This window comes from Balaenoptera musculus, chromosome 11, assembly GCF_009873245.2.
Source record: "Balaenoptera musculus isolate JJ_BM4_2016_0621 chromosome 11, mBalMus1.pri.v3, whole genome shotgun sequence".
Lineage (NCBI taxonomy): Eukaryota > Metazoa > Chordata > Mammalia > Artiodactyla > Balaenopteridae > Balaenoptera > Balaenoptera musculus.
Genome location: NC_045795.1, coordinates 77,126,485 through 77,139,481, shown reverse-complemented (window position 1 = coordinate 77,139,481; position 12,997 = coordinate 77,126,485). Strand labels below are relative to the sequence as shown.

Below are 12,997 nucleotides of genomic sequence, written 5' to 3'. Positions count from 1 at the left end.
CTATTTCCCTATAACCAATGCATGATACTTTTAAAAAACCATGCATGGAGAAATGATTCATTCAAAGAGCAAGCTAGACCAATGAATTTTAATGTAATAGAGTACAGAAAGGTCACTGATAAGGTTTCCAATTTTACATTGCAGCTAACTTTTAAGAAAGTACCACTAGTTGAGCTTTGGTATAGTATCAAAGATAATCCACATCTCTCTCAAAGGGCTATTAAAATATCCCTCCGTTTTCCAACAGCGTATCTGTGGGAGGCCAGATTTTCTTCACATGCTTCAACCAAAACAGCATATTACAACAGATTGAATGCAGAAACAGATTTGAGAATCCAGCTGTCTTCTATTAATTTTTGAAAGAAATTTGCAATACTGTATCATGTTGCCAGCCATTTCACTAATTTTTGTTTTAGAAAATATGTTATTTTCTTAAAGTGTTATTTAGGTTAACATGTAGAAAATGTATTGTTATTTTTGATGAATTCATCAATATTTTAACCTCCCCAGTTTTAATTTCTATTACAGTGCATATCAATAGATGTAAACTGCATAAACAAAAGCTCCTTTGGAGTCTTCAATAAATTTTCAACATGTAAAGAGACTTGAAACCAAAATATTTGAGACTCGTGGCAACTTGAACAACTCTCCATGAGGGCTTTGAGTCTAAGAATTCATATCTGACCACTTGTCAGAAGATTCTGGGTGAATACTGCCTGAGTGCTTCCAAATTGGAAAAATATAATCTTATTTTTTAAAAAACTATAAGTGTTGCATTCAAGGAAAGGACATTTGAACCAACTTTTAAGAGCTTTGCAGTGTGTATACAGTCTACTTTCTCCTTCCCTTCTTTGCCTCTACCTGTATCCTTTACCTCCTCTCATCCCATCTTTAATCCAACTATTAGTCTGTCTCATTCTCTAAATTCATTTTTCCTAATTTTTTTCCTCTTCTACTAAATAAATACTTTCTGAGAGAATTCCAGCTTAGTGTTTAAATTCTGTTCCCAAGGTCACTTTTCTTGGGTCATAGAACGCTTCATTCTTTCTCTCCTGCCCAAATAGGTCTTTAGGAATAACACAGTTGGTTGGTCTTTCTATTATTTAATGATTTAAAAATTCAAGTTGAATTTTTAAAGGTAGTAATTAAGTTAAAGATATTTAGCTGCTGCCCTAAAATTTTAAAAAAGGAGCAAGAACTTTTATATATCGCAGATTAAAATTTATTTTCTAAAGAAGCACTTTTAAAAATGTGGTAGATGGATAGAAGATAATAGTACATATCTGTGTTAGCTATAGCTAGTACATAAAACCTGTGATTTCACAGGTACTATTGCTTAGAGTTTCAGTTAAAAAATGAAGTTATTTGAAATACATTCAGGACAAAATTTAAAGTAAACAGTAGTATGGTTGGTATATAGAGAGGGCATACTTATGAAAGCATTACTTGAATGGTTGAATTTTAGGAAAATCATGTTCCAAAGAGAAAGCCAGGGTTACAGCCCCAGCATAACTTCTCCCTCTTCAATACTTTTGCCCTTTCAGCTTACATTTCAGAATTATTGTCATATATTTCTGTGATGAAGCCTTTCAAATTGATTTATTTCCTCAAGCAAGTGAACACAACTCACATAAAACAGCTTTTTTCAGGATATGTTGTATAATTGTACATAATATAGAAGGTGATAAAAACTTTAGAGAAATAAGTAAATATTTGGTTAGGATGATATGATTTTTAATTTTCCTTAAAACAAGACTTCATTTAGGGTAGAATATATTTTAGTCTGGTTGTAGGAAGAGGAGATTTTATTTATGAATAAAATTAATGGACAAATATAAATTTTGATAACCTTCAAGGAAAGGAAATTAAATAAACATTGCCCTCATCTCTCTAGACTAACTTAAGCTTTTAAAGTACTTGTTAAGGGCTCCCCTGGTGGCGCAGTGGTTGAGAGTCTGCCTGCTAATGCAGGGGACACGGGTTCGAGCCCTGGTCTGGGAAGATCCCACATGCCGCAGAGTAACTAGGCCCGTGAGCCACAACTACTGAGCCTGCGCATCTGGAGCCTGTGCTCCGCAACAAGAGAGGCCACGATAGTGAGAGGCCTGTGCACCGCGATGAAGAGTGGCCCCCGCTTGCCGCAACTAGAGAAAGCCCTAGCACAGAAACAAAGACCCAACATAGCAATCAATCAATCAATCAATCTTTAAAAAAAAAAAAAAAAAAAAAAAAAAAAAAAAAGAAAGTGTTAAAGTACTTGTTGAGGGACCTCCCAGGTGGCACAGTGGTTAAGAATCCGCCTGCCAATGCAGGGGACACAGGTTTGATCCCTGGTCTGGGAAGATCCCACATGCCGCAGAGCAGCTAAGCCCGTGTGCCGCAACTACTGAGCCTGCGCTCTAGAGCCCACAAGCCCCAACTACTGAGCCCACATGCTGCAACTACTGAAGCCCAAGTACCTAGAGCTCGTGCTCCACAACAAGAAAAACCACCGCAATGAGAAGCCTGTGCACCGCGACGAAGAGTAGCCCACACTCACCGCAACTAGAGAAAGCCTACGCAGCAATGAAGACCCAATGCAGCCAAAAATAAATAAATAAATTTTAAGATAAATAAAATGAGTGATTAAAAAAATAATAAAAAATAAAGTACTTGTTGACATTTTTGTCAGTTTTCTGTAATAGAATAATAGTTTCTTTTTTAAAAAAGAAAAATCATAGCTCACATTAATAGATTGTAATCTACAGTGCTCACCTTATACTTAAGAGAAGGACTTCATGTACGTGTATAATTGAAACATCTCTTCAACACCGCAAACGATTTTCTACTACCTTTTCCCTATGCTTAGAATGCTACCATTTTAGAGTCATTCTTTCTGGGTAAGCATTGCTTCTTCCCTCTTTCATAACACAGTTGCTGCTCTCATAGGAGGCATATTAACCAGTCAGAACCTTAGGAAGTATGCTTTTTTTCATGCCTAGAGAAAGTCATATGTATACGTTAGGAAAGCATTTGGCTGCAAGTAAAAGAAAAAACACAATGACTTGAACAAATATCACTTCATTTTTTTTCTCTCATAATGAGAAGGCCAGAGATGGGTATTTTATAAATATTTGAGCAGCTCCTCAAAAATATAAGTACCAACACAACCTTCCTTCATGGTTACACAGTAGACACCACAGCTCTAGACAATATATTTGTATTCTCAGCAGAAGAGGGAGGCAGCAAGAAAGGAAAAGGTTATACACCCAGATAGGTTCCTTTTTATGAGGATTTCATTCAAAAGCTTTTCCAGAAGACCCTCAATACCTTTCTGCCTCTGTTACATGGCTACCTATAGCTGCAACAGTGACAGGAAAAAGTACTTGGCTTTTCAGCCTCTAAAATGGGAAGAACAAGAGGGGGTAAATGTAACTTCAAATGACTGAATAAACAAGAAAAAAGGAACATTGAAATAAGATTAAAAGATTGAAAGGGGAAAGGAAAAACTAAATCCTGACAATAATACTTCTTAGTTTCATTTATTCATTGAGTCCTTACTCTGTGTCATATACTATGGTACATGTACCTTACATATATTATGTCATCTAGTTTTCACAAAAACCCTACAAGATAGATAAGATTATCTCCTATTTACACAGGAGAAAACCAATGTTAACTACGTGCCCAAGGACTTGTACTCAAGCTGGGATTTGACCTGAGCTTGCTCTAACTTCGACATTGCCTCTCCTGAGACCAGCACTTAGAACATGTGGTTTTCTCTTCACTGTGGATCCCATTTCACACTTCTCCAGAATGCTGCAGTAGATTACAAACTGCCTGAAATGCAGTGGGAATTTTCAGGCCTTGCTTAATGAGGTGGATTGAACCAAGAATGCTTGAAGAGTTCTAGCAAATGCTGCTGCTGCAGCACTTCTCTCTGTAATAATTACCTTTCATTGGTTCAGGTTTTCTGCTCTCGGAACTCATTACTTCAATTCTGAATTCTGATCTGATGCACAAGTGGTTTCCTTACGTGTTGAATGCTTTGAGATGGCCTTCTATTTTAGGAGGATTCTGTTTGTAAGCGGCTCATAGAAGCCTGTTTGTCTATTTAGAGTTGTACTGTCAGCTACTCTGGGCCAATTATCTTGGTGTGTTCATGCAAGGTCACCTTCAGGATTCAATCCTGTCTAGGTCAGTTACTTTTACCCAGAGATAAATTCTGTCCTACAGATCGGTTCTTAGACTTGTTATTTAAGGGAGCTCCTAAGAGAGACTTTCATTCACTTATACAGTCAGCAAAAGGATGCTAAGGAATCAAAAATGAACATGATCTCTGACTATACTGTAAGAAAACAGAGCTAAGATTGTGCCCTGGTCATTTTATATCTTCAGAGCTTAATACTGTGCCTGGGATATATTAAACACTCAGTAAGCATATGTATTCATTCAGCACATAATTGGTTAGAGCCCATTATGTGCCAGGCACTAGAAGCACAGCAGTAAACAAGACAGATGTGCTTCTTGTACCTGTGAAACAGATGCTCTTATAGGGAGATAGACAATGAAAAGAAAGCAGAATTGTAAAATAAAGAAACAAGGCCCAACTGTCCATCAATAGGAGAATGGATAAATAGTGGTAGAGTCATACCATGTTGTACTACTCAGCAATGAGGATGACCAAGTGATTGCTACCCCCAACCATGTGCCAGAATCTCGTAATGCTTGATTGCACTGATATCAAGTTCAAAAACGGACAAAATCAATTTGTGATGATAGAAGTCAGGTTACCACAGACGTAGAGAACAAATGTGTGGACACCAAGGGGGGAAAGTGGCAGTGGTTGGTGGTGGGATGAATTGGGAGATTGGGATTGACATATATACACTAATATGTATAAAATATATAACTAATAACCTGCTGTATAAAAAATAAAATTAAAAAATTAAAAAAAAAATAAAAGAGATAGCTAGTGGGAAGCAGCCGCATAGCACAGGGAGATCAGCTCGGTGCTTTGTGACCACCTAGAGGGGTGGGATAGGGAGGGTGGGAGGGAGACGCAAGAGGGAGGAGATATGGGGATATATGTATACATATAGCTAATTTACTTTGTTATACAGCAGAAACTAACACAACGTTGTAAAGCAATTATATTCCAATAAAGATGTAAAAAAAAAAAAAGTCAGGTTACCTTTGGAGGGGGGTAATGCCTCTGGGGACGTGCAGGAGCTTCTGGGGTCCAGGTCATGTTGTTTATCTTGATAAGAGAATTGGTTCCATGGGAAAGTTCACTTTGTGAAGATGTCTCATGCTTTGTGCTTATGAGGTATATTTTTCTACACGCAGGTTATAATTCAATCAAATAAATTTATCTTAGAAAAAGGTAAATACTGACTGTCATAAAGGCTGTGGAGGAAATGCATAGGGTCTAGGGCAACTTGATAGAGATTAGTTTGGGGGAGCATCATGGTAGGCAGGGTGGTCTGGGAAGACCTTTGCGGGACATGCTGGGTAGGCTGAGTCTTCAGGGGGAGAAGTTGGCAGCCATGGGGAGAGGCGGGAGAAGAGCAACTCAGGCAGGGGGAACGGCAAGTGCAAAGGCTCCTGGGCAAGAAAGGTTAGGGTGAATCTGAGAAGGAGAAAAGAGGCCAGTGTGGCCAGAGCAGAGTCAGTGGAGAGCAGAGTGGGACGAGACAAAGCCAGGAGTGGACAGAGGCCCCATCATGCAGGGCCCTGGGGCATTTAGTCTATGGTCTGCCCCTTATCACTGGACTCTTCTTTTGTCCCAGAGTGTGCTAAGATCCGTGGTTACATCATCCCATTTCCTGTTCATCTTTCCAGCAACCCTAGGAAGTAGGTTTTATAATCCCCATTTTATACTTGAAGAACCAAAGCTTAGGGAAAGTAGCTTTCCCAAGTCAGCCACCTTGGAAACGAGTGGTATCACTACGATTTGAACCCATATCCCTTTGACCCCAAGCCTACATTCTCAACTCCTGACCCTGCCTCTGAGCACTGGTGTTGAAGTAAAGAACTACTCCAGAGCATGATGCATGTGCCCTTAGGGTTGTGAACAAAGTCCTGAGCAAGTAGAAAACTCCACCTGGGGAAGTCTGGGAAGGAGAGCCCGTGGGCTGGATTTTGAAGATACATGTGGAATTTTCCCACGGGCATGCTTTCTCAAGGGAACAGTCTTTGCCTTTCTCAAGGCGAAGACTCAAAAGAAGAGGAGCAAGCTTCACAGCAGCTGATGTTCATTGAGCGTACATGCTGTGCCAGGTTCTGCAATGGATATTTTACTTATCGCAGTTAATCCTGACAGCAATTGTATGAGGTCACTATTGGCACCATTTTACAGGTAAAAAATGCTGAGGTGTCCAGAGGTTAGTCATTTGCCTAGTGAGACACAGCTAGTGAGTTGACTAAACGGACACTATGCTTGTTAAATTAATGGTGAGAAAAGTAGTGAACATGGATGGGCAGGTGTCAAGCCCAGATGCAAACATAGCTCTGCTATGATAATCCGTGTCCCTAATTCTCCTGCTTGAAACTTGGGGTATCCAGGGAAGTGGGGTATGTTTCGTGGGGCTTCATGATGTGAGTTCTCTGAACTCAACTGAAATGAATGTTCCCTGGAGGCCTTCTCTTTTTGAGTCTTTTTTTTTTTTTTAAACCATCCCATTTGTGGTAATTTTTTTAAAATTTTAATTTTATATCATAGTGTAGTTAATTTACAATGTTGGGTTAGTTTCAGGTGTACAGCAAAGTGATTCAGTTATGCATATACATATATCTATTTTTCACATTTCGTTTTGTGAGTTTTATAGTCTGTAATCTCTCTCCTCTGAAACCCTAAACCATACTTTTGTTTGTTTTTGGTATGCTGATACCCCGGTGCCTCGCCTTGGCCAGTGAGTTGAGAGGTCGAATGTATTTTGTTGACCTCAGGGCCTGGGGCAGGACCAGGCAGGGGCTAGGTGCTCTGTAAATATTTCTTAAATAAGTGAACACTAGGCTTATTTAGCAAAAGGTTAGAGTGATAATGGATTTGGCCTGGGTCAGCAATCTTTATCCTTCAGATGGTGTGCACCTTATTTTATTTCAATTACTTAAGCACTTAAGGCAAAAGCACGGTTTTTGGGTCTCCCTTCCCTCTCTTGCCCCATCACCCCACTCCATCCCACCCCCCAAATCATGCAGAGTTAGTATGAATCCAGACTTGGAAGGAATTCTGAGCAGGAAATTGTGTGAGATGCCTTTGGTGGTGCTGTGCTGTAAAGGTTTGAGACTTAAATCCGCCTGCATAAAAGAAATTCATGTGATGATGTCATTTTTATGAGCAAATCAACCGCTGCCTGATATTTCAGTGTAAATGATTTCAAGCACATACAAAATAACTATGATTTTCTGTATAACTCCGCTGATAACCAATATCGTTGGGTCAGAACAGGAAAGCTTAAGCGGCTTAGAAGTGAGTTCATTCCATGCGCTAGGCCCACGCTGTACAGTATGGTAGCTACTAGCCACATGTGGTACTGAAAAGTTGCAGTGGGGTTATTCTGAATTGAGATGTACTTTAAGTGTAAAGTACATTAGAGTTAAAGACACAGTGTAAAAAAAGAATGTAAAATATTTCATTAATAATTTCTCTAATGATTACATGTCAACGTGATATTATCTTGACATGTTGGGTCTAACAAAGTATATGAAAATTCATTTCACCTGCTTTTTACTTTTTTAAATGTGACTAGGAAATGTAAATTTACTAGAAAATGTAAAATTACACTGACATTGGGCAGTGGTGCTCTAGAACAAAACAAATATGAATGTGATACAAAACTAACCCCTCTACATCTGCCCCCAAATTCACTATTCCCCACTTCTCCCAAAGTGCAAAAATTAGCTAAAGCACCCCAACTTTCATCTATGTCTGTTCTCAAAAGTCTGTTGTGATTCATTTCCTCATGGAGTTAAAGCTCATGTGAGGCTTCAGTCTCCTATAGCTTGAAGCTTTATTTTCTACTAGCAAGACTTACATTGACTCTAACGACGCAAACACTCTAAATGAATATACAAACTCAATTTTAAAGAACTCATGTCACTGAATAGCTATAACTATCCCAAGGTAGTGAATAATAAGGATTATCATCATTTTTCAGGTGAGAAAACTGAGGCTAGGATAACATTCATTTATTTAAACCCGGCGCTCTTCCAGAAAGGCTTTTAAGTCTGTGGCCAATTCTGAGAACCTAAATGGCTTTTCCAAGATGACACAATGGTCGATAGAACTGAGCCTGGAATGATCTTCTTCCTCTTTCTACTAGAGCAGCAGTTCTCACAGTGTCCCATTGTCAATTAGGAAGTGTGACTTTGCATAAATAATGGTTAAAAGAGTAAAGTTTTTAGCTGACTTTGTTTTTAGATAAATTAGAACTGATGAAAGGATATTCGAAAATAATTTGTCTTCCATACACTTCATTCATTCATTCATTCATTTAACATGAATGCTTGCCATGTATTAAAGCACTAAGTTGGCCCTGGGGAAACATCAAAGAACAAAATAGCAAGGAAAGGCAGATCATCTAACAAATTTGACCATAACTAACAAGTAGTTAGAATAAATGATGTGCCCCGGAATGACTTAGCAGGAAGATGTAGGCTAGGGTTTGGGAAGGGCTTCATAAGTTAGCACTGCTCATGCTGAGACTGAAGGACAGTGGGACACAGCCAGATAAAGGATGGAGGAGGGAGAATAAATAGGAATCTTTCAGGAATGCTTTCCTACGTGGGGAAGAAAGGCGGGCTTGATGAGGCAGGGAATTACACATAACCTACTGCCCAAATTATCTATGCCACATCCTGGAAGTGTATCTTGGACCTAAATATCACCTTTCATGTGATCATGAATGTAACAACAGTAAAGTTTGAAAACTTTACTGGCAGTATATTGTCATGCTGCACTTAGCAGGGTATTTTCCCCCAAGCTTTATTGAGATATTATTGAAATATAACATATATAAGTTTAAGATGTCTGATGTGACAATTTGATACATGTATATATTGTGAAATCTTACCACAATAAGGTTAGTTAACACTTCCATCCCCTCACATAATTACCGTTTTTCTCTTATGGTAACAGCATGTAAGATTACTCTCTTCACAACTTTCAACTACTTAATAGAGTATTGTTAATTATAGTCACTATGCTATACATATTAGATGCCCAGAACTTACTCATCTTGTAGCTGGAAGTTTGCACCCTTGGACCCCATTTCCCCTACCCCTCAACCCCCAGTAACAATTATGCTAGTCTCTCTTTTTATGAGTTCAGATTTTTTAGATTCCTCAATATAAGTGAGAACGTACAGTATTTATCTTTGTCTGTCTGACTTATTTCACTTAGCATAATGCCCTCAAGGTCCATACGTGTTGTTGTAAAAGGCAGGATTTCCTTTTTTATGTCTGAATAATATTCCAACGTGTGTGTCTGTGTGTGTGTCTCTGTGTATATAATAATCCAATGTGTGCATGTTATATATATGTATACATGTGTATATATGTGTTTGTGTATTTATATGTGTGTGTACATATGTGTATATATATACACACACGTGTGTGTGTATACATACATATATCACATTTTCTTTATCCATTCATCCATTGATGGGCAGGTAGGTTGTTTCCATGTTCTGGCTATTGTAAATAATACTGCAATGAACATGGGAGTGTAGATATCTCTTCAAGATAGTGACTTCCTTTCCTTGGGATGTATACCTAGAAGTGGGATTGCTGGATCTTATGGTAGTTCTATTTTTAATTTTTTGAGGAACCACAGTGGCTGCACCAATTTACATTACTACCAGCAGTTCATGGGGTTCCCTTTTCTCAACACCTTTGCCAATACCTGTATCTTGTTTTTTTGATGATAGCTACTCTAGCAGGTGTGAGGTGATAGCTCATTTTGGTTTTGATTGGCATTTCCCTCAAAATTAGTAAAATTGAGCACCTTTTCATGTACTTGCTGGCCATTTGTATGCCTTCTTTGAAAAATTGTCTATTCCAGTCCTCTGCACTTTTTTATTCTTTTTTTTTTTCTATTGAGGTATATGAGTTCCTTACGTACTTTGGATATTAACCCCTTATCAGGTAGATGGTTTGCAAATATTTTCTCCTATTCCATAGGTTGCATTTTCATTTTGCTGACTGTTTCTTTTGCTATGTGGAAGCTTTTGAGTTTGATGTAGTCCCACCTGTTTATTTTTGCTTTTATTCCTTGTGCTTTTGGTGTCATATCCAAAAAATCACTGCCAGGACCAATGTCAAGGAGCTTTTACCCTACGTTTTCCTCTAGTAGTCTTAAAGTTTCCGGTCTTAAATCAAGGTATTTAACCTATTTTGAATTAGTTTTTGTGAGTGGTGTAAGATAGGAGTGCAGTTTCGTTCTTATGCACGTGAATATCCGGTTTTCCAACATTATTTATTGAAGAGACTATCCTTTCCCCATGGAGTATTCTGAGCTCCCTTGTCAAATATTTGTTGGCCATATATACGTGGGTTAATTTCTGGGTTCTCAATTTTGTTCCATTAATCTACGTGTCCATTTTTATGTCAGTACTTTACTGTTTTGTTTATTATATCTTTGTAAAGCAGAATATTTCAGACCACCTGAGGGGCCTGTGCAATGGTGTGTTGAAAAAACCATCTCCAAAAAAAACAAAAACAAAACAAAAAACCAAACAAAAGAATCCCAACCCTGATTTGTAGCATTTGCCAATTTCCATGGTGTAAACACTCCCACCTTGGCTGATGTCTAGCTTCCAATAAAAAAATCATTGAATGCAAAATTGGGAAGAAATGTGTGGTAGCACCGCATTTTATATCATTTCCACCATACAAATACATAGATGTAAGTGACCTCAAAAACTCAGATAATAACAAATGTGATAAAATAACCAGGAAGCATTGAATGTTGAGTGTGTCTTACCCTTGTTTTCAATATAATTTAGCTATAATTTATATTAATTTTTAGTAATGGCTTTGTTTAACAGCTGCCTCACAGAATTCCCGCAAATATAATAATCAGCTCCCACACGCCTGTATAAGCCGGCTCTAGCACGTCAATGGGCCTGGCGTCTTCAACGTAAAGTAACCGTGATCCTTGTCTAGAGAAATTCCTCACCGTCCCCTACTTCTCTGTTTCTTACAGATCAGCAAACAGCAGCTGCAGACAGTCAAGGACCGGTTTCAGGCTTTTCTCAATGGGGAAACCCAAATCGTGGCTGACGAAGCCTTTATGAATGCTGTCCAGAGTTACTACGAGGTAAGATGAACCGGGCAGAAGAATGCCAAGACTGCTTGAGCCTGAAGCTCAGGGTTTCTGAACTACTGGTCAGTGAGAATAGCAGCCTTGGCCTTCTACAGGGCCATCCCTCCTGAGGCCAAGGGGTTGGTGATTGGTTACAATTTAAAGGAAAACAGCATTTTGTTCAGCGGGGTATGGGGGGAGTGGGGAACAAAGGCTATGTTTGCCAACTGATTGTTATAACAGGCAGAGTGGTGAGTGCTTTATGTACCATTTCTTGTTTCATCTTGACAACAGTCTTTGAGTTAGGTCCTGCTATTATTCCCATTTTACTGATGAAGGGACTGAGGCTCAGAGAAGTTAGGTTAATTACTCAAGGTCACACAGCTGTTAAAATGCCACAAGCTAAGACTTGAACTGACTTGGAAGCATTTTCCCACCACTTACCCACTTTCTAAAGGATGGTAACACCTCCAAAGGATGTTGCCTTCTCTAGCTTCCTTGTTCTTTCCATTAAAATGGTGCTCTGAGTTCTTTTCTGCAAGTTAGAACAGCATCCAAAATGCAGTACTGTTCTCAAGGTGGAAACCTATAAGTGAGAAAATATTTCCTGAGTATATACCATAAGTGAATTTTCACCTCTAGACTTCAGAGGTTTATTTATCAGTAAAGTGAAGTTGCAATTCCACTAGTATTTTAAATTTTGTAGTTATTCTTTCAAAATGTGCACATTTGCTATCGTTTGTACGTCATTAATGAAGAGAACATGCCGTATCTTCCTATTGGTAATGTTTACCTCACATACATATCATTTGGTCTTTGAAAGACATTTAACTTTATATTAATCTATTTTCATCTGAACCAGATATTCTCTGTATTTGGAATCCTGTGCCCCAAATGTCTTACCTATTGTCAAGGCTAGATTAAAACCATTAGAAACCAACCCCTAAGCATTAAAAAACTGATGGAATCCTGCCATATGCAATTCAACCTAATAACAATAAATTGTGAAGTAGGTGTTAGGAAACCCAACAAACTTCTGATTTTTCCCCCATGGGATTGCTTTGCTGATTTTCTTCCTTCTTTTCTTTTTTCAATTATTAGGTAGAAAATTATTTTAAAACAAAAACATAGGTGCTCCCACTTTGCTGATGCTCCAAGTACATGCTTCTTCTGCCCATTGGGTGCTCCATTTCTCAGTAGATGCTTTAAAAATGTTATTTGATTGATTCGGTAAAACTGTCCTTCCTATTGCTACAGCACTTGACTCCTTCTTTCATGGGGAGAGTGGAGCAAGATTGAAATGAGATCTTGTGAAAATATTATTGATTGGTTTGCTAATTAGCCTTTAATAATAAACAGCCTTTGTCTCTGTGATGTTTGCTGGGTCCATCCACAGACTCATCTTGCACACCGTTTCCTCAATGAAATTTCTATTTGGATCTGTTTTAGACATCTGGTTTGTTTTCATATGTGTCAAATTTAAACATTTTTTCATTTTACAAGTAGTATTAATGATTGCCAATAAGGGTTGAACTTGGTGCTTTATCTGATGTGACACATTTTTCGGCTGGATTTAAGGGACAGTGGAAATGAGGTTTGCAATCACAGTGGTGGTGTGGTAGTGAATAACCTAAATATATTTAAGAAAAGTTCTGTTTAGAAACCACCAGGGAATGAAATTAATTTTTCCCCCTTTTGTCAAAATCCGAA

General features: G+C 38.3%; 1 protein-coding gene across 20 annotated transcripts in view; it reads left to right on the top strand.

Annotated features, from left to right (window-relative positions):
• The window catches only part of CADPS (calcium dependent secretion activator), a 477,472-nt gene that overhangs the window by 97,535 nt on the left and 366,940 nt on the right, over positions 1-12,997 (top strand). For all 20 annotated transcript variants that reach the window (XM_036869030.1, XM_036869050.1, XM_036869049.1 and 17 more), the window contains exon 2: positions 11,189-11,302. In XM_036869030.1, coding sequence (XP_036724925.1) covers positions 11,189-11,302 — 114 coding nt within the window. The remainder of the gene's footprint in view (positions 1-11,188; positions 11,303-12,997) is intronic.